The sequence below is a fragment of the Colossoma macropomum genome, unplaced genomic scaffold, assembly GCF_904425465.1.
Source record: "Colossoma macropomum unplaced genomic scaffold, Colossoma_macropomum, whole genome shotgun sequence".
Taxonomy (NCBI): Eukaryota; Metazoa; Chordata; class Actinopteri; order Characiformes; family Serrasalmidae; genus Colossoma; species Colossoma macropomum.
In genome coordinates, this window is record NW_023494790.1 from 39,616,492 (window position 1) to 39,639,660 (window position 23,169).

The following is a 23,169-nucleotide window of genomic DNA, read 5'->3' on the forward strand; positions in this document are numbered from 1 at the left end:
GCCGCTAAAGCCGCATTGGGCCAATACAGTCCTGCTGATTCCGTGGAAGATGGATTTCTTAGGCAGCGTCCAAATATCCCAAACGGTTCTGCTTCTTCCTCCTGATCCAGCTCCTGTCCTCCGTGACCTGGGAATTCATTTCTGTGGCGCCACCTTGCCAGCTGTCCTCGTGACAGGAGAGGCAGCCAAAACGGCTTCAGTACTGAATGACATTAAAACTTCTGCATAACTCAGTGTGTGAGATGTAAACAGAGTCATTCAGAGTGGTTTGGTCTGAACTGGTTCAGAGGTCTTTACAGTGGTGGTGATAGAAACCAGGGGACGCCATGACTACAACACAAATATAGACATTTTATTTACTATCCAGAACCACCAGTGAACCTACACGAGTCTTCTGAGTTTATATGGAATGTTGATGATGGGAAATAGTGGAAAATCTGAAATAATAAGTTTGGTTAAGATAAGTAAGTAAACAGAGTGGTTCAGAGTCATTCAGAGTGGTTTGGTGTGAAACGCTCTGTTCTAGATAAACTTACCGAGTCAGAACTGTTCACAGTGGTGGTGATAGGAACCAGACGTCCACCTCTAAAAGCTCCCTCACAGAAAGTTCCTACATGAAATGGTTATGAATTCACTGCCTGATGACTGAGACACTGTTTTATGGTAGTTTTGAGAAGATTTTGGCCTTAAAACCAAGGTGCGAAATACAGGGAGTCCTGAGGGTTCTGGGACCCCCTAATTCATCTCTTGGACCCCTCAATGTCCAAGAGATGATCCAGATTCAGTGAAGCTGATTGTTTATCTCCTTCCCCCACAATCAGCTTCTGTCTTTGGTGTTCTTAACTAACTAGAGCTGCAGCCCTGCTCTGCCTCAGGGTGGCGCTGTAGCAGACTGGCTCACCCAGTTGGTCCTTCATAGCCTAGAAACTGTAACTCTGCCCGGATTCCTCTGAAAAACTTTACAATGAGCTGCAGCAGATCTGTAAATCTGAAAACTCGCCCAGTTTCCCAAGAGTTTGGAGTGAAGAGTGACTGTTCCTCATGTCTCACACTGAAGACAGAAGAGGAGACGAGGAAGATCTCAGTTACTGTGAGGAAGAGCGCAGAACCGCACTAGAACAGAGACTCTACAGAAGAGGAGACGAGGAAGACCTCAGTTAATGTGAGGAAGAGCGCAGAACCGCACTAGAACAGAGACTTTATAGATGAAGAACCAATAAAACAAACATTTTGGTGCCATTAAAGCTAGCACCAGCAATCTATTCATGGTGGAGGGATACATGCAGGGCGTTCTGAGGCAAAATAGTTCCCAAAGAAAATGTATTTTTCCAGATTTTCCACTATTTTCCATCATCAACATTCCATATAAACTCAGAAGACTCGTGTAGGTTCACTGGTGGTTCTGTATAGTAAATAAAATGTCTATATTTGTGTTGTAGTCATGGCGACCCCTGGTTCCTATCACCACCACTGTAAAGACATCGGTAAATTCTTCTGTAATGGAGCACTTTCTCTTTAAACCGTGTTGAGCTGTTTCCTTGTAATGGATTTTAATGAAGAAAAAGATGTAAAAACTGTACTTTATTTTGCTTTATTTTTGGATTAGAGGTTCAACCTTTTTTCATCCGTTTTTAAGTGGGAAGGGAACAAAAGCACTGCATGGTTCTTTTCACAGAATGTTGTGTTTACCAGTAATATGTCCTCATTGTTTTAGTACATTAAGGCACGTTAACCTTTATGTTAAAGGGGCATTCCGGCCAAAAACTAGCGTTTAATATGTTATTTGTTACGTTAATATTTTTGTAATATTTTCTAATTTTGGCTAACGGCCCCCTTTAATCTTAATAGTTCATCCCACCCAACCAAAGGTTTTCCTAGTCTTTAAATTGGAGCATTTCGCTCAAATCCCATTGCGACACCGCAGTAGGAGGCAAGTATGGTTACATTTCTTATTTTGGCTAGAATGCACCTTTAATCTTAATAGCTCCTCCCACCTTCAAGATACATCATCCGAAGGCTTTCCTAGTCTTGAATCCTGTAAACCTCCCTCAAATAACATTGCGACACAGCAGCAGGAGGCAAGTAGGCTCGTTTACAACAGATTTAGCCATTTATATATTTCTAATTTTGGCTAGAGTGCCCCTTTAATCTTTATAGGTCGTCCCACCTTCGAGATACATCATCCAAAGGTTTTCCTAGTCTTTAAACCTGAGCATTTTGCTCAAATCCCAATGCAACACTACAGCAAGAGTCAAGTAGGCTCATTTACAACAAACATATTGATGGTTATATTTCTCATTTTGGCTAAAGTGCACCTTTAATCTTAATAGTTCGTCCCACCTTCAGGATACACCGTCTGAAGGTCTTCCTAGGCTTTAAACCTGAAAATCTTGCTTAAATCCCACTGCAAAACTGCAGCAGGAGGCAAGTATGCCTTTTTACAACAGACGTAGCCATGGTTACATTTCTCATTTTGGCTAGAGTGCCCCTTTAAGTGTGTGAGAATGTCCCAGGCAAAACCAAGGCTAGGTTATATTAAAAAGAAAGGCTCAGCTTGTTTGAATGGGAATTAAACCCCAAGCACGACTGTGCTTTGTTTAGGCTCAAACACTTGCTGCCCAGTGTTTTAGTTTCACAGATTGAGAACAAAAGTGGGTCGATTACGGCTGCCCGACAAGCAAAAAATGAACAAACATGTTCTATCCTGCTTTAAAACCACCTTGCATCAACACTTGTGTTGCAAGGAATCGCATATCGCAGGCTGGAACAAAGCTTTGGCGAGGCACGGCCGCCTCTAGACGCTTCGGATGATTTCTGTTCTGGGCCGTTTTGGAGATTCCACACGAAAGCCCACGAGCTGCATCCAAAACAGAGAGCCAAGGATTATACGGCTCGCTCTCCGTCTGGAAAGAAAGCCATAAAGTCTATCTGTTTTCGACGTTTTAATGGCGTACACTTTCCTGTGGAGAAATCAAGCTCTTAACTGCTCTCTTCCCCCTCCGCCTCTCCCTCTCCCTCTCTCCCTCTCTCTCTCTCTCTCTCTCGCTCCCTCTCTCACTAAAACATGCTTACGTGTCCTGTTTGTGTGAAGGATCATTACAGCTCAGCTGTCACTAATGAGTGTTCAAAAGGAGCTGAAAACTAGAAGAAAAAGCCTCTTCCTTCTCTCGCACTCTGAGAGCAGCTGGCTGATAAAAGGCAGCCCCTCTTCAGCTTCTCAGAACCATCACGATATATCTGTCAATACTTTCGTCCTGGAAAACAGTGGTTTGTGAAGCTTCTGACATCCGGTACATTGTCTGCACACCAACCAGTCTCGCTCCGTTCAGCTAGAGGTTACGCTCGCTCCACAGGCAACTATGACGGAACCAAAACACCACAAGTCTTTCTGGGGCCCGAGGAGAGTCCACACGTCCCTCAGCTCCAGCCTTCTTCTCTCTTCTCGCTCTTGTCTTGCATATCACCCACTCTGACCCTCGTCCCCTCTTTCTGTCGCGCCACTGGACGCCACGAAGTCCGTGACCACCACCTGCGCCTCGCCCAGCTTCTTCACGCATCGGCCCACGGTCTTCAGCACTCGGCCCAGCCGCCGGTCCAGTGCCTGCAGGTGGGGCTCGGTCAGGATGGGCATGAGGGAGTCTCGGCCCAAAGACTCCCTCATCACGTCGCTCAGCCGGTACTCGGGCCGGGCCAGCAGCCGGAGACGCAGCAGGGTGGAGCGCTTGATGCTGCAGAAGAAACCAAGACCATTTTCGTGTTAACAGTTGATGAAGATGACAGACTTTTAAACATTTCCCCATAATTCAGTTCCTGAGATGTAAACAAAGTCATTCAGAGTGGTCTGATGTGAAAGAGTTTGTTGCTGAGAAACTATTCAACGCTTTGCAGCAGGGAGGTGGGAAGTAGGGATGGTCAGGGGGCTGCAGCACCCCCAGATTTCAGAACTGCAACTGCTAAAAATAATAAAATAAATATAACAAAAGAGTTTTCAAATATTTTGAGCACAGCGGAGACCTGCGTGAGCATCCTGTAGGTGCATGTATAACTAAATAATAAATAAAACAAAATAAAAACAGTATTTAGCATGACGTCAGGGTGTACGTCACCCAAAAAATTCAGCACCCCCAACTGAAAACTCCTTCCATGTGCCTGTTTTACAGCGGTGGTGATAGGAACCAGACTGCACCACCTATTTACCATCCAAACTCACCAGAGAACCTACAGTTTATATGGAATGTTGATGATGTGAAAATGTCAAAAATCTGACATAATAAGTTTTCTTTGGGGACTCAACACACCCTGCATGTTATGTATCCCTCCACCATGAATGGAGTTTTAGGCAAAAATCTTGTCAAAACTACCATAAAACAGTGTCTCAGTCATCAGGCAGTGAATTCATAACCATTTCCTGTAGTAACTTTCTGTGAGGGAGCTTTTAGAGGTGGACGTCTGGTTCCTATCACCACCACTGTGAACAGTTCTGAACAACTCTGTTTACATCTTAACCATTTAATTATGCAGGAATTTTGACAAATCTGAACTCCAGTCCAACCAAATGAGAAACTGTGGCACAGTTTGTTTAGAATTTCTACGTAACACTGAGTTTAAAACGCTGTGCTACCCAGCTGGGCTCTTGCTGCCTTTAAGTTGTGTCTGAAATATCATATTTACGAGATGAGCGCGCATAAACGCCACCACAGTGTCGCATTCACTACCGGGAAAGTTGGATTTTTCGATGAGCCACTAGTTTCCGAGTTCGGGGGTGTCAGCAAAAAAAAAAAAAGAAGCGATAGAAGCTGCTGACAGTTGTGCTGTAAACTGGTTGTGGTTCAGCAGCCACACATGAACACTGCAGGCTAAATTCATCCACACACCAAAATACAAATATGAGCATGTTATGCGGTGCTTCTGACTGGATAAAACATTACTCATCACCATCCTCGGCTCTTCATACTGTCTGCAATAACGCAAAATGAACAGACTCTCTCTAATGACACAAAAACAAAAATGAATGGAATAACATGGGGCCTCATCCACCAACCGCTCTTTAGAAGAAATTCCTTCTTGAACCCACTGACGCAGTTCTGACGAAGACTCTGACTCACGAATGTTCTCTTTTGTGGGGTTTGTTCTTAGGTAAGAACAGAATCTACACACACTCAAGAGAACAAAGGTGAGAACAGTTCTGCGCTTTAAGAACACGACATGAATCTGATGCAGACTTTTTCTTAGGACCTTTCTCAAGAACACATTTGGGTCATTCTATAGAAACGTCCACTTTTCTGTCTGTCCATAGGAGTCACTGGTGTTACTGATCCTCATTGGTGTTCCACAAAATAAAGGAACACCAGAGACATTTTTAATGAACAATGCATTTTACTAAACAGCTGCTACAGAGCATCAAACCACATGTTGTCAATCATGGAATATCCACTAAAATATGGAATTTAATCTATTTGTATTCTATTTTTTCACAATTACCTCAGAATAAAGTCGGTCACACCAGTGACTTCAGCTAAAAGCTTCATATGAAATCATGAGCTAAATGAGAAAATCTCTGATAACTGAAAGACACAGTGGACTCACCATGTGCTTTTCTTCATAGACCCTCAGAAAACAGGTAAAAGGAAGTCAAATGATGTCATCAGTGTGACTTTTATTTCAAAATAAGAGTTTTTTTTATTACGCGGTAACACCAGTGACACGACTCCTGGGGAACTTTCATTATATATTCTATAATATTTATTTGACATTTGTTTTCTTTGTGTCATTTAAACCATGCATTTCATAGTCATGTATAGATTATTGCAGTTAAAATTGCAGAAAAACATGTTTTTTTTCTTCAAAATATGTCCTCAGCCTTCACACACGACTGTGAGGACGAGCTCTTCTGTGGTGCTCTGAATTCTAGATGATTGATTCAAAAACCAATATTGCTAAATTGAGGCTGAAGAAGGTGTAATTGATAAAATAACTTATTGTTTTATTTTAAAATATAAATAAATTCTAACATATCTGTAAACGCTAGGGACACAAAAATGGACGTTTCTGTAGAATGACCCATTTAAGAACAGACTTAGGAAGATGCTGAATGAGGAAAAGTGTTGTGTCCATCTTGTTGATGACTTAAACCACTTCAACACAAGTTGAGTCATACTTATGACCTCCGACGTCGTAAGTAGGAACTACCGAGGAGGTCCTGCAGGCAGCATGTCGCTAAGTTTGAATGGGAGTTTATAGAACTACAATTTTTTCCAAGTAATTTTGGAGCTTTTTTATTGGTCCATACAGCATGAAATGTTAGCATGTTGTAAAGGGCAGGTTTTCAAATTCTGTAAGTAGAAACGACATAAATGGAGATGCGAGGTTTTGTTCCGACAGCTGCTTTATGGTGTTGTAGCTGAAGTTAATCAAAGCCAGGCTTGTTGGAAACAACAGTAGCTCAACATTGACTCGATTTCCCTCTACATTTCAGTATTTTGACTCGTCACAGTCTCTGATTGGGTCGGGATTTTTGTCAGTGTTCTGTAAAGTTTGTCCAACCTCACAACAGTTGCTATGAAGGGATGCATTTGTGGGCGGAGCATAGATAGGTCAATTATTTTTATTTTCTAATTAATTAATTTGCACACAGTAACAGTAATAGACACATCACTCATTGCACTGTAATGAGTTTGACTCAAAGCAAATATTAAGCCTCAATAAGCAATAATCAGTTATTCACACAGCGACCCTTTTGTTCAGCATGCTCAGTTTGAACTGAACGGCTTTCAAAACTGACAAGGGACAAATTTTTGCTAATTACTGATTGACTAATGACCCTCTTCATACTCTGTATGTGATATTAAAAGCAAAAAGTGTCAATGAGTGATTTAATGGCATATTTCTAATGTGAATTGATCCACAAATTGAATTATTATATGAATTTTTCTGACTGACTGGCATGGATATCATCGCCACGGCCATATTTTTACTTAAACCTCACAAGTAAACACAACTTCACTCTATTTTCCTGATTTGTCTGCTCTGAGAGGGTGAACTGTATGAAAATTAAATGTTTTTATTTTATGAATGAGGAAACTCTTACATGCAGCACTGGGTCAGCGGTGCCAGAATGGACATCTCATCGTGGGAATGCCGTCCAAACCTGCGACACAAACATATGCAAGCTTGTCTAAGAACTCTATTAGAGGCTTTAAGACAGACTTGGCTAAATGTTGGCTAAGAGCACAAACCCTCTGGCGTTGTCCAGGTGAAGCAGAAAGCCTTCGTCACCAAACTTGGTAAAGATTTCGTAGTGGTGTCGATCCATGTTCCCTTAAAAAAGCACAAAAACATCACAAACATCTGCTCCACTGTCTTTTTCAGCAGGTGTATGTTAGCTAACTGGCTAGGTAGGCTAACTGTGTCATTCTACAGAAATGTCCATTTTTGTGTCCCTAGTGTTTACAGATACATTACACTTAAAAACATGTTAGGGTTACAATTTATTTAGATTTTAACATAAGTTGTTTAACAGTTACACCTTCGTGAGCCTCAATTCAGCAATATTGGTCATTAAATCAATTATCTAGAATTTATTATTCAGACATTTTTGTGCAATTTTAACAACAATAATCTGTACATGACTATGAAATGTATGATTTAAATGACAAAGAAATATTGTAGAATATATAATGAAAGTTTTTGTCTCCGGGAGTCGTGTCACTGGTGTTACTGCGTAACAAAAAATCTCTTATTTTGAAATAAAAGTCACACTGATGACATCACTCGACTTCCTTTTCCCTGTTTTCTGAGGATCTATGAAGAAAAGCACATGGTGAGTCCACTGTGTTTTTCAGTTATCAGAGATTTTCTTATTTAGCTCATGATTTCATATGAAGCTTTTAGCTGAAGTCACTGGTGTGACCGACTTTATTCTGAGGTAATTGTGAAAAAATAGAAATAGAATAGATACAAATGGATTAAATTCCATATTTTAGTGGATTTTCCATGATTGACAACATGTGATTTGATGTTCTGTAGCAGCCGTTCTGTAAAATGCATTTTCCATTAAAATGTCTCTGGTGTTTCCTTTATTATGTGGAACACCAGTGAGGATCAGTAACACCAGTGACTCCTATGGGGACGTTTCTGTAGAATGACCTGTATATTCATATTGCAGCTCCTTAACAACCTTGCAATTCAGATGATGCAGTGAAAAATGTACTCAGTGTGAATGTGTATCCACCACAGGGTGGCGTTTTCCAAAAATCCCATTAATTTTCCCCGTAGGGAAATAATATGGAAATGACGCACGTCTGTCACGTACCTGTGAGGAAGTCAAATATGGTCATGTCAATGATGTTGAGCAGTCGGTTTCCAGAGCTGTAAGGGTAGAGCCCCTTGATCGTGTCGCAGTATGCTGGATTGACCTCCCACCTACAATAATGAGCGGACGTTAGACGGAGTTCCCTCTGATAGAGCCAGAGTTATTGACATCTGCTTCATATCTGATGTAAACAAATATTAAAATAACCAACTAGTACAGTTCTTGTTCATTTGAACAGAGGGCTGTAAATTTGTGGACCTGCTGAAGACAAACTCAATACAAATCAGTCTGTGGAGACGTTTAATCAGTGACTGCAACAATGACTTTCTGTGTTTTTTAAACAGAGTTCAAATATGTTATCATGGCTAATAATTACAGGGGAACTTTTCAGAATTTCTGCATAGTTAAATAATTAAAATGTCATGTTTGGAGTGGTTTGAGTCAGTATTGTTCACAGTGGTGGTGATAGGAACCAGACGTCCACCTCTAAAAGTTCCCTCACAGAAAGTTACTACATGAAATCGTTTTCTGATAGTCAATCATCACTCTCAGAAATAAAGGTACTAGACTGTCTCTGGGTCAGTGCCCCTCTCGCCACTGGGGTGGAACCCTCAAGGGTCCATCTCAGTACCTTTAGTCAGGGAACATAACTGAACCATAATCCACTGAAATGATATGTTCTAAGCTGTACTGACTCCACACACCCCGTCTCGTCTCCAGGCTTTAATTTTACTGTTCTGTTTAAAACATTCGGTTATGAAAAGGTACAAATACGAACTTTTCACCTGGAAAAACTGATTTAAGGTTCACAATCAGACCTTAAAACCACTGTTGGAGCTTTGAGGGAACATTTACACTGTTTGTACCTTGATGAACGAAAAATGTACCTGAACAGAACCTTTAGTAGTGCATTGTGAGGTGAAACACTCCCCCAGAGACCTTCATTTCAGATTATCCACTATTTTCTCAGAAGACTCGTGTAGGTTCACTGGTGGTTCTGGATAGTAAATAAAATGTCTGTATTTGTGTTGTAGTCATGGCGACCCCTGGTTCCTATCACCACCACTCTGAATATACCACAATTTTTAAAGAATGGTGGAATTCCCCTTTAATACAAGCCAGAATGCCTCCTAGCCTGTTTGTACAGCTCCTTTAAGCTGTGTGTGCTGAGCGTACTCCTCTCTGCCGGTGAAGGTGTAGGAGCGGATCCAGGGGTTGGGGATGGAGATGCGGGGGGCGATGCTCAGGCCGGGCAGGTACGCAGACATGGACCCCTCCAGCAGGTCTGGGTGCCCACACACTGCGTACTCCGTCTTACACACGTACAGACACTTGGCGAAGAAGCAGGTGTTGTTCGCTGAGAAAGAGAGTAAAGAGGACAAACATATCATTTATACAGTTTTATATGTTCCACAAACACTGAGTTACCAGTTTATTAGGTGCACCTCCCTTGTAGCGACACTTACTGCCTGTTTCTACACAAACACCAACCATACAGTTAAAGACTGTGGCTCATCTGTTGCTGTACAGTTTATCAGCCCATCTCCACTTCATTCAGGACCGTTTAAGGAGTGCTAGGTTGAGAGTGAACCATCACCCAAATAATAGTGTATATTTCTAGCATAATTACGTGGTTAAGAAGGTCATTCAGAGTGGTTTTGTGTGAAACGCTCTGTTCTGAAACGTACTGAGTCAGAACTGTTCACAGTGGTGGTGATAGGAACCAGATGTCCACCTCTAAAAGCTCCCTCACAGAAAGTTACTACAGGAAATGGTTATGAATTCACTGCCTGATGACTGAGACCCTGTTTTATGATAGTTTTGAGAACTTAAACTCCATTCATTATTCCCGAAGAAAACTTATTATTTCCATATATTTTCCATCATCAACATTCCATATAAAAGCTCAGAAGACTTGGTGGTTCTGGATAGTAAATAAAATATACTATATTGGTGTTGTAGTCAAGTGTTGTAGTGAGTCTCTGCAATCAACCATTTCACATCACCTGTCTCAACCAGTGCATAAAATCTGAAAAATTGGTGGAATTCCCCTTTAGGATCCTTCTCCACAGCACTGGCTTAGCTAAAAAGTTTAAGGATGGTAATTGCTCTATGTGTTTGGAGATGCATACAGCGATAAGCCTGGTGTTTGTGCGTGAATGTGAGCGCTTGCCTGGCGAGGTGAAGAAGACACTGCGGAGATCATCGCTGTGAGTGGTGTACAAGATCTCTCCTGTCACATTAATGAGTCTCCCCACCACAGGAGGAACTCTCCGGAAGTCCAGCACTCTGAGAGGATGAACAAAGAAACAAAACAAGAGATGACATAACAGAAAAGTTTGTCCTGCTTTGACCTCTGGGCAGATCTGAGCGGTGTCTTCATCTCCTGAGTGGTCTTTGGAGACGTGTCCTGGCCCTGACTCACCGTAAACTGTTATTTCTATTTTAAATGGCAGTTACACCCAGGACTGATTAAAGGGCCCATATCATAGAACTGACCCCTTTTTCATGGCCTTTGATGTTGTATGTAAATAAATTTTTAATTGTTTATTGTCAAGACCCATAAGCCTCAACATAAAGCACACGTCCGATACTATTAAAGGGACCATATAATGGAAAATTAAAATTTTGAGTAACACTTTCTATGAATGTCATGTTTGTAAGCATCTATAAACACATTAATAACATGTTATAATGCATTCACAAGGCATTATAAACATGTTTATAAATATTTATGAGAATGAATTACACTGAAATTACACTTTATGGCCATTTTTATTATACATTATGAACTGTTAATATAATGCATTATAAGTGGTGTTAATAACATGTTACACTGTCAGTGCCAAAGAAGTCAGTTCCAGCTTGGAGAGCGTAAAGTAAAGACAAATAGAAAGTTTATTTATAGGATTTCCAGCTGTCAGGGCTGCATCTTCAGGGCTTCAGTCCTGAATATTCAGATGCTCCAAACAGGCTGTCCAGCCTAGAATCACTGCTATAGTATGCTTTTCTTGCCCAGCGTCTCACTTTAAACACTACATTACATCACAGCAAACCATGTACCCATCAGCCCCTCCCCTGAGCCCCCTCTGACATCACACTGAGCGTCAAGTCACTGTGGAGTGAAGGCCTGGAGAGGGAGAGACGAGATAGTTGAGTGCTGTTATTGTCATTTGTTCCCTCGCTGGTTCTAATGTCAAGCTAGAACCCTTCACTCTGTAACATCACTACACTACAGTACAGTAATGCTAATTTCTGCTAGCATTCCATTGGCTATGCAGTGTTAAGTCAGTGCCAAGCTAACGGTGGTGTACATTGACTTTCCCACATTGGGTAAAACACTGATGGCAGCTCTAGTTTAAACTCTGACATTTGAAGCCTGTAATGTGCTTTACTGTGAATGTTTTAGTGTTTCAGTAAATCCTTCAGTAAATACTTCAACTTGAAGCCTCACTCTGAACACTGGAGGAGGCTTTAGTACAGTACGCTTCACTTTACTTAGAGCGGACAAATACCACTTATGAGCTCTTATAATTTGTTATGATCAGTACTTATAATGCATTATGTTAACAATTCATAATGCATTATAAGCATGCCTATAACGTGTAATGCATTTTTATAAATATTTATAGCCATGTTTATGATGCCTTATGAATGCATTACAACATGTTATGAATGTGTTTATAGATGCTTCCAAACATGACATTCATAGAAAGCATTACCAAGTTTTGAAATAAAAGAGTTGATGTTGAATGTAAACATTGTTTAAGTGTCAAAATGTGTCGTTCCGGGTCCATATGTGGAAACTACACTGCAAGAACAGTCCATTTTGATTGAACTGTTTTAGTGATGTCACAAAAACCAAAAAACAACATAAAATCCACCTATTTAGCCTACAGCAGTTTGGGTCCACCTTCTCACACTGAAGTTATAAGGAATGTATATTAAATATGTAGGATACTGGTCCCTTTAATTGTAATTCATTAGGCCAAAAGACTAGTGTTCTTTGTTGAGTTTAGTTGTAATTAAAAAAAATTCTTGTGTAACTATCAAATCGCACTGCTGTACTTTTTTTAATCTCAGATAATTAGTTGCTGTCAGAATGAAACCTTGTATCTCCATCTTTTGAAATAATTTGAAAATGCCTGTTGCTCTTTACATTGTGTGAAAATTTCATGATAAATGGACCAAAAGAAACAACCCAAAAAGAAGTCTGGTTCCATTGATTTACATTAAAAGTAGAGTAGGTTTTTTCATTCTCCTGTAAAGTTACCATTTTGGAGATGCGAGGTTGTTCAGACAGCACTGATATGCAAATGTGTTTTTTTTGTGACATCACAAAAGCAGTGAATTTCAAACACGTTCTGAAACTTCAATGACATTTGCATACTTTTATTTCATTTTGCTTGAAATAAAAACTTCATCTTCCATGATACAGGCCCTTTAAAACAAACTAGCGCTCTCTGAATGAGCAGCAGTTTCAAAAAGATGACGAAAAGTGTGACACGAAAACTTAAACTACAATAGACACTCTGATAATATGCCCCACATCATGTATTTTCCTCGAGGCTCCACTTTTAAGCTGACTGTGAGTGAGATACAGGCCGCAGGTGATCCTCCCTCCCCACCCCCCATAATTACTCACTTTCATAATGAAAGCTCTGTCTCAAGTCCAATCACGCCTCGTCTGCTTAGACTGTCTCACTGCAGTGGTGCAACTCTCGCACAATAAGCTGCTCTGAGATGGGCTTTAGTGGCAAGTCATAGTGAAGCTTTATGTCTCAACATGCTTAAGATATTGTGCAAATCATTTAGCGCTCAGTGTTTTCTCTCCGCAGAGCGTCGGGAACTATGATCTGTGTCTACCTGTAGCTTTAAAGGCGAGGCTAAGGTTGACTCCCTATCCGCCAGCTTCTCATTCGAACTATCCATTCCACCTTAAATAAAGTGGGTGATGCTAAGTCTGTGAACCCTGTGAACTTCTGCATAAGTCTGAAAATGTAAAATGACAATGACAATAGATAAAGAGGACCCAACAGCAAACAAATAAAGCAACCAATTAAATAACATTTCATAAATTTAAATGTTTTTTTGGCAAAAAGTACATGAACCTCCAGAAGGATTAGTTTAGTATAGAGGATAATTACAATTACAGCTAGTATTATAATTAAAGCCGTACTCTCCAGGAACATTGTTCTCTGTTTAAACCAATGAGGCAAAAACAGAATTTATCACTTAAATGAGACACATTATGCTGGCGAGAAATTAATATTGCATTCCAGCAATGAGAACATCATCCCGACTGTGAAACATGGTGGTGGTAGTATCATGCTGTGGGGCTGTTTTGCTGGCATTGGTCCAGGACAGCTTGCCAGCATTTGATCTTACTATGAATTCTGGATTGTATTAGGAAATTAGGACAACATCAGGGCCTGAAGGTCTACAGATGGAGGCTCTTGCTGGAAGAAAACAACCGTAAACACATACGTAACTTAGTCTTAATTATTGCCAGGATTTTACAGCAGTTAACATGGTATTCAACATTTTATTGTGGAAGTCATTTTATGACATATTCTATTATATAATTACGGCAAGGTTAATGGTGAGCTACACTGCACACCATTATGGGACATGATGGGCAAATGAGTTAAAAGGGTGTAAACATTATTTTAATTACGTTTTTTGGTGTTTTAAACACTTGTAAATGATCTTTTTTCTTGATTGTTTAAATGTTGGAACACTGAGCTGTTGACAAAATGTTACTGTTTTTTGGTATTGTGCACATTATAAACAGAATTTAAATGCCTGTTAAATGCATGTTTGAGAAAGTTTGTGCATGAAACTGAGTTCACTGGTGGTTTTGGACAGTAAACTACTGAATGACTTTATTTATGTCCCAATGATTGAATTATCCAGAAATCTTGAGAAACCAGAGGAAATTCCCCTTTGAATGCTTTGGACATCTGGTTCCTATCACCACCACTGTGAACAATTCTGAGTCAGTAAGTTTCTCTAGAACAGAGCGTTTCACACCAAACCGCTCTGAACGACTCTGTTTATATTTTAACCATTTAATTATGTAGGAATTTTGAAGAGATCGAAAGGTCAGTTTAAGTTTGGATCACTTTGTTCAACAAAAGAGTGAAAAACTAAGTAATTGTTTTGTGTTATTTATTTTATTGAGGTCTCTTCATTTATAGATATAACTTGTTTGGGTCACTTTAGGTCACATATATTTAGAATTCAGGGTTCACAAACATTTTAGCACTAATGTAACTACAGCACTATTTAAGGTGGAATGGAAAAGGCTAATAAGATGCTGGCGAATAAGAAACTAACTTCAGCTCTGAGCTTCAGCGAGTGTTTGTTTTCCACAGTGGGAGATCAAAACAGGAGTGTGGGTGGTCTGGCGTTTGTGCAGCTCATGGTTCTATGTTTATCGCACACCTTTAGGAGGATCTCCTGCGTAGACTACACAGCGAGAGGGAAAAACATTCATTATAGGGGAGGTTCTTTTGTATAACTGCTCATTTCAGAGACTGCTGCCAGCATCTGACGGTTCAGCCTCCAACTTCTACAGGTCTATCTTAAAACAACATGCTGTAAATTAGGCTCCTGTTTCAGCTGCTCATTCTGCCCTGGGTGAGAAATGCTCCCTGGAATTAGCTTGGAAAAAACAGACTGGCCTCTGGGGAATGTTGGAGGAAAAGTCACTTTGCGATGTTTTATCTATTTTTGCAGTAAATATTGTGATATTTAAAAAGCAATATACAAACCTCACTTCCAAAAAAACTATATGAAATGCAATTTAAAACCAGAAAGCAGTGACATGCAAATCCATTTTGACCTGCATTTAAATGAAAAGAGTACAAAAGCATTCTGGATATGTAATGTTTTATCTTATCAACTTCATTGTGTTTTTATAACTATATGCTCATTCTGAAGGTGATGACCGCAACATCAAAAAAAGGTGGCATGGGAACAATTTAAGACTAGAAACGTTGTAAAATGTTCAAAAAACACCTTAAACTGGTGATCAAAGCAATCATGCTTGGATATAAAATGAGCACCCAGGAAAGGCTGACTGGTTTATAAGTGAGGACCGGTCAAAGCTCACCATTTAACCTAATAACAATTACCAACAGTTTAGGAACAACGTTCCACAAAGCGATTGAAAGGATTTTAAGTATTTCACCCTCTACATTGCAGAATATCATTAAAAGATTCAAAGAATCCAGAGAATGACCGTTGACCCCTCAGATGGCACTGCATCAAAAACTGGCACGCTTCTGTGATGGATTTCGTTGCATGGACTCAGGAATGCTTTGACAAACCGTTGTCAACAAACACTGTTCATCGCTGCATCCTCAAATGAAAGTTAAAACTGTACTAAGCACAGCACAAGCCATATATCGACAACCTCCAAAAAAACGCCGCCGACTTCTCTGGGCTCAAGCTCATCTGAAATGGAGTGATACTCAGTGGAAACGTGTATTGTGGTCTGAAAAGTCGACCTTTCGGATTGTTTATGGAAATAATGGACTTTGTGTTCTCCAGGCCAAATAAGAAAAGGACCATCCAGATTGTTGAGTTCAAAATCTAGCATCTATCATGATGTGGGGGGTATTAGTGGGCAACCTGCACATCTGAGAAAGCAACATTAACACTGGAAGATATCTACATGTTTCAGAGCAACATATGCTGCCTACGATTGCCTTGCAGTATAGTGAGAATACACAAGTGAGCCCTTGAGACTGACCTGCACTGTTTTTACTAAAGTCAGTTGTTTGTTTGATTGAATGTCTTGAATGTCTTGATTTCTCCAATACAAATGTGGTTGGTCAGGACACCCACAGCACACAACAAAACAGTCAGTGATTGCTTAAAGTCTCATCTGCATATTGAACTTCAGTGGGATAAGTATTGGGAAGGCAGACATAGGGAACGATATACTGTACAGCCCTAAAAATATTCAAAAAAGATTCAGGTTCATTTATTCTAAGTAATTTTGGAGCATTTCTGTCGGTCTATTCATCATGAAACGTTGAAATGGCAGCTGAAATTTTCAAATTATGCAAACGTTATAATCGAAGATGCGGCAGCAACGATATTCACAGTCATAATGAGAAAATGAACACTGAACCTGTCCAGATGGAAAGATGCAATCTCAGCATTGTGTCTCTGGAAGTCAACGAAATAAAAGAAGTCCTCAGGTGTCTCCTCGTGTCGCTCCTGTCTGAAAAACCAGACACAATCATTTTGGGCGTGCCCTCAAACACCAACTGATGATCCACTAAGTAGTATTGTTGTAGTTATAGTTATAGTCATTGTTATAGCTTACCTCATAGGCTTAAACATAGCTTTCCCAAAGTCTTGCAACTTCAGTGCCAGCTTCAGGTGATGACCACTCGGCTTGACCACTGAGGAAAAAGGATTTTTCGTGTCCGTTGTCATTCACTGGTGTCTGTTTTTCATGTTTACAGTGCTAGAGACCAACCTTTATTTATTAAACTCAATATAACTTAATAGAACATGAATCAGCTGCACATGATCCTAAGGTCTCCATGTCCAAAGCCAAGCATGGGCTAGATATAGGGTATAAAGCCCCCCAGCACTGGGCTGTGGAGCAGTGGAACTGTGTTCTCTGGAGTGATGGAGCTCCATCCAATACCTTTGGAATGAGTTGGAGTGACCCAGAACTGACCATCCAACATCAGTACCTGACCTCACTAATGCTCAATCAAATCCTCACAGCAATGTTCAACATCTAGAGCCTTCCCAGAAGAGTAGAGGCTGTTACTGCAGCACAGACTCACTACTAACACCTTCATTTCAGAAGAAGCTCTGGATGTGCAGCGTCTCTTATGTGCCTGTGCTGGGATCACGTGTGAGAGCGTCAGGGGTTTAAACTGCTCTGTTTTGGACTGAGTGCAGGTTCTTGGCAGCGATAGCTTAATTATAGATGGTGTGTTTAAAACTGGTGCTTGGTGTGCCCTGTGCTCAATTGGTGGTTTCTTTTTCTTTGTCTGAGGTTGTGGCATACCATGGAAAGCTGCCTCCAACCCTAAACCACAACGTGGGAGCCTTCTTTTAGCATCTCTCAGACCCGTTTTAATAGTTTGTTTCCAAGCTTCAAAACAGGTGACTCACGAATCGGCGCGAAAGTCACGCACATTCAAGCGCAGCAGCAGAACGTCGCAGCTGCAAAGAGGAGAGTTTAAACACATACAGCACCTCGGATGAAGAAGCTAACGAGCTAAAGCTAGTCAGAATACGTTAAGACCAATTATGCAATGCTAACTAGTGTGTGTTAACTTTAATTCATTCTTAGCCACATAAGCATGAAATATTCCCTTCTTTTTCTTCTTTTACTCTCGAGCTCCACTTATAACATTCATAACATTTGTGTGGGTTTGTGAACCAAAACAGCCTGTTTTGCTTCTACTGAACTGGGTCAAAGTCAGAGCTGAAACATATTCAGGACTTTTAACTGATCTTGGACTTCAGACTAAAATCCTTTTGCTTTGAGTGACTCTAAACCCTTAATTATGTTTATTTTATTACAACTACTGACTGAACATTCAACTCTGTCACTGTTTCAGTGACAATTTTAGCTCATTTTGAGCTGAGAAACTCAGCCAGTACAGACCAGCAAACACAGCTTTGAACAGCTGTTCACACAGAAAATCATCATATTTTACATTAAAACACTACAAAAGTGCTGAACTGCAGAAAATATGACGATTTCCTAATGTTCCACACTGATTTTCAGACTTTGGGACACATTTACTTCAAAACAATGGGATCTAACTGCTCACCATGTGGCCATGAGGGACAGGGATGCAGCCTCACTTCCTACAGACTAAAGCTCTGTGTTTCGATATTTCATTGTTTTTTAAAATGATTTTACTGTGAAAGCACACATACACACCCATCAGGCATAACATCTGACCTTTTTCTACACTCATTGTCCATTTTATCAGCTCCACTTACTATATAGGTGCACTTTGTAGTTCTACAGTTACAGACTGTAGTCCATCTGTTTCTCTGATACTTTGTTAGCCCCCTTTTACCCTGCTCTTCAGTGGTCAGGACCCCCATGGACCCTCACAGAGCAGGTACTGTGTCTGATCCACTCAGACCAGCGCAACACACACTAACACACCACCACCACATCAGTGTTACTGCAGTGCTGAGCAAAAATTCCCACAGACTCTCTCCAACATCTTGTAGAAGCTTCCCAGAAGAGTGGAAGCTGTTAGAGCTGCAAAGGGGGACCAACTCCATATTAATGCCAATGGATTTAGAATGGGATAGGCTCCAGCTCCCCCCATGACCCAGAAGGATAAGCGGCTTAGAAGATGTGTGTGTGCGTGTGTGTGTGTGTGTGTGTGTGTGTGTGTGTGTGTGTTCGCTCAACGTCCATTAATTACTAGTTTTACTGATTGATATCTGTCAGCACTAAAATATTTAGTTGAGCTAACATAAGAATATTTGTTGTATTAGGTACAACTAGTCTCAAGCAAAGCAGAGAACAAGCACAACACAGGTGAACATAGCTGATCAATCAATAATCTGCCACCGTTCTAAGAAAGTAATATGTATTATCATATATTAAGCCACTACATACTGTATCATGTCTTGAAAAGTTACCTGTTTCACAGGTAAGCATAAATGAATTGATTACACCACAAATCTTTTAGAAACAATTGCATTAACTGCCTAAACAAAGTATGCAAATCTTGCACACAATTCAGACAAATTGAGTGGAATAGCAGGTACTTATTTAAATAAACAGTTACAACGGGGTTTTTCTAAAAAAATACCAATTAAATTACACCACTATGTATACACTTCCTGGCCACTTTATTAGGTAAAGCTGCCCTATATTTACATACTTTTTCTATATTCATAAAAGCTCCTGTAGGTGTGATGTGTAGGTGTCCCAATACTTTTGTCCATACAGTGTATATATTTCGGACTGTATGGATTGAGGAGTGAATGGCAGAACTCCATGTACCCTGAATCCAGAGCTAAATAACTCTTTTACAGGCATGTGTTTGCAGCCATACGGTTTCTGTGGCTCAGTTCAGTAGCTGCTATAATACAGTGCAGTGCCATAATATCAGTCTCCACAAACCCAGCGGCGAGATTCTCACCACCGCCACTGAAAACAAAAATAGTGCTTTTTATTTATTTTTTCTTTTGGCCAACCTTCAGGCAACAAAGTCTTAATCTGAAAGGGTAATTCCACCCATTTTTTCAAATTCCTGTATTATTCAGTTACTACAAAGTCACTCACAGTAGTTTGATGTGTGGGTCGCCATGACTACAACACAAATATAGCCATTTTATTTACTATCCAGAACCACCAGTGAACCTACACGAGTCTTCTGAGTTTATATGGAATGTTGATGATGGAAAACAGTGGAAAATCTGAAATAATAAGTTTTCTTTGGGGACTATTTTGCCTCACAGCACCCTGCATATTATGTATCCCTCCACCATGGATGGAGTTTAAGGCCAAAATCTACTCAAAACTATCATAAAACAGTGTCTCAGTCATCAGGCAGTGAATTCATAACCATTTTATGTAGTAACTTTCTGTGAGGGAGCTTTTAGAGGTGGACGTCTGGTTCCTATCACCACCACTGTGAACAATTCTGACTCTGTAAGTTTCTCTAGAACAGAGCATTTCACACCAAACCACTCTGAATGACGCTGAATTTACATCTTAACCGTTTAATTAATTCAGGAATTTTGAAAATCAGTGGAGTTTCCCTTTAAGATTGGCAAATCAAATGGTAATTAACAGTATTTGGGGCAAATGTTTGTTTAGAGATGTAAAAAGGAGCTGAGGAGAGGTTTCTGCTGTGAAATAAAGAGTATTGAGTCAGAATAATAAAAGATGATGACGTACCCTGTGAGCAGTCGCAGGCTCCCTTTAAGGCCTTCTCGTCCTGAGTGTAATCTAAAAGAGATGAAGCCTGTCAGACTTTCGTTCCTCAGACACAGAATCCCTGAACTCATCAGTCTCATTCAGTCTCACGCCTCTGCCATCACCTGCTTAAAGCGCCTGCAGTCTGTCAGACGCTGCAGATCAGACACTGAGCCGAATACACACTTACAGCACTGTGCAGAAGTCAGAGACCCCCCACATTTATTTTATGAAACAGCCATTCAGTACAAATTATTCAGGAAACAAGGACAAAACATAGAATTAACTGACAATTACACAAAAGCCTCAACAGCTACATTAGATCATAATAGACTATAATAGCACAGCATTTCATTATAGATTAATAAATCAATAGACATGATAAGTTATTAGATAATAATAGATGCTAATAGCACAGAAAAGCACACTATTTGATTACAATAGATTTTTAGGTTGATACAGATTAAAGGCTATTGCATTATAATAGATTATAACAGCACAATATTTGATTATAGATTACTAGATGAAGAGACATAATAGGTTATTAGATTATAATAGATTATAAGAGCACACTATTTTATTATAATAGATTACTAGAATAATAGACATGATAGATTATTAGGTTTTAACAGATTAGAATAGCACAATATTTGACTATAGATTACCAAATTAACAGGCATGATAGATTAGTAGATTGTAATAGATTAAAAAATAGAACACTATTTGATTATAACAGAATATTAGATTGGTAGAAATTATAGGTTATTAGATTATAATAGATTATAATAGATTATAATAGCACACTATTTGATTATAGATTACTAGATTTATAGAAATGATAGATTATTAGATTATAATAGATTATAATAGCACAACATTTAATTATAATAGATTACTAGAATAATAGACCTGAACGATGATTAGATTCTAATAGATTACAAAGGACCCTATTTAATTCTAGACTCCTAGACTAATAGATGTGATAAATTATTAGATTATAATAGATTATAATAGCACAATATTTTACTACAGATTACTAGATTAACAGGTATGGTAGATTATTAGATTGTAATAGATTCAAAAATAGAACACTATTTGATTAAAATAGATTATTAGATTGATAGAAATTATAGGTTATTAGATTATAATAGATTATAATAGAACACTATTTGATTATAGATTACCAGATTGATAGAAATGATAGATTATTAGATTATAACAGATTATAATAACACACTATTTAATGATAATCGATTACTAGAATAATAGACCTGATAGATTATTAGATTATAATAGATTATTATAGAACACTCTTGAATTACATTTTACTAGAGTAATAGACCTGATAGATTATTAGACTACAATAGATTATAAAGAACCCTATTTGATTCTAGACCCCTAGGCTCATAGACATGATAGATTATTAGGTTTTAACAGATTATAATAGCACAATGTTTGACTATAGATTACCAGATTAACAGGCATGGTAGATTATTAGATTGTATCAGATTAAAAAATAGAACAATATTTGATTATAAAAGATTATTAGATTGATAGAGATTATAGGTTATTAGATTATAATTGCACATTATTTGATTATAATAGATTACTAGAATAATAGACCTGATAGATTATTAGATTATAGTAGATAATAATTGCACACTACTGAATTACATGTTACTAGAGTAATAGACCTGATAAATTATTAGATTCTAATAGATTATAAAGGACCCTATTTGATTCTAGACTAATCGACATGATAGATTATTAGATTATAACAGATTATAATAGCACACTATTTGCTCATAATGGATTATGAAATGAATAGACATAATAGGTTATTAGATGATAACAGATTCTAACAGAACGCTGTTTCACTATAATAGATTACTAGATTAAGAGACATGAGAGATTATTAGATTATATTAGATTATAATAGCACACTATTGTGTTATGATTGTTATTGTTACAGTATCTATATTTGTATTTCCAGCATGTTTATGAATGAAGGGCTGTTCCAGGTAAACAGTCACCTGCACTGATGATGTTTGCGCTCTGCATGTCATGCAGTAGCCTGTCGATGCTGCGGTCATCTCTGGAGTACAGGGCGTAGCGGTTAATACCCAAGTGGAATTTCAGCCAGCTAGCATTAGGGTCAAAGGTCACAGGTTGCTCGGGAATGGAGATGTTGGACGCTGCGGCGGCTTCGACATACAACTTCTGCTGCCTGTGAAGGAGGTCATGAACTTTAACAGCCAATACATGATTCGGGTATTATGCATTGTTACATACAGTATCTGTCCAAAAGTATCCAGACAGTCCTGATAAGTGAATTCAGCTGTTTTAAGGTCAACCACTGCTGACACAGCTTGTATAATCTCCATAGAAGAGCACTGACCAATAGAATGGGACACTCTGGAGCAGCTGCACATGAGCCTATGGTCTCAATGTGCCCAGTGCCTAGAGGGGTATAAAGCCCCCCAGCACTGGGCTGTGGAGCAATGGAACTGTGTTCTCTGGAGTGATGGAGCTCCATCCAATACCTTTGGGATGAGTTGGACTGACCCAGAACCGACCATCCAACATCAGCACCTGACCTCACTAATGCTCAGTCAAGTCCTCACAGCACGTTCAACATCTAGAGCCTTCCCAGAAGAGTAGAGGCTGTTACCGCAGCACAGACTCACTATTAACACCTTCATTACAGAAGAAAAGGAGTTGGTGAAAATTGCAGCAGCTGCTGGAGAAGTTCTGAGTAGATTGCCTGGTGCTTTAGTGTGAACAAGTCTTCACAGGCAGAATGATCTGAAGTGTTAATATTCTCAATTCCAGCTGTCTTGAGACTAAAGTGTTGGTACACTCATATTCTAAGGCCTCTGGGAATTTGAGGTCAATATACATACTTTATTTTAAAGCATCC

The 23,169-nt window shown here is 39.4% G+C and overlaps 1 protein-coding gene across 2 annotated transcripts in view; it reads right to left on the reverse strand.

Annotated features, from left to right (window-relative positions):
* Positions 1–1,566: 1,566 nt before the first annotated feature.
* The window catches only part of fam20a (FAM20A golgi associated secretory pathway pseudokinase), a 30,981-nt gene continuing 9,378 nt past the window's right edge, over positions 1,567–23,169 (reverse strand). Inside the window, exons 2-11 of one of the 2 annotated variants that reach the window (XM_036573361.1) lie at positions 22,283–22,476; positions 20,232–20,282; positions 16,653–16,731; positions 16,455–16,547; positions 10,485–10,600; positions 9,488–9,668; positions 8,312–8,421; positions 7,236–7,317; positions 7,088–7,147; positions 1,567–3,728 (exon numbers count right to left, since the gene is read on the reverse strand). In XM_036573361.1, coding sequence (XP_036429254.1) covers positions 3,461–3,728; positions 7,088–7,147; positions 7,236–7,317; positions 8,312–8,421; positions 9,488–9,668; positions 10,485–10,600; positions 16,455–16,547; positions 16,653–16,731; positions 20,232–20,282; positions 22,283–22,476 — 1,234 coding nt within the window. In that variant the 3' untranslated portion in view covers positions 1,567–3,460. The remainder of the gene's footprint in view (positions 3,729–7,087; positions 7,148–7,235; positions 7,318–8,311; positions 8,422–9,487; positions 9,669–10,484; positions 10,601–16,454; positions 16,548–16,652; positions 16,732–20,231; positions 20,283–22,282; positions 22,477–23,169) is intronic. The other variant, XM_036573362.1, reaches the window with a different exon arrangement.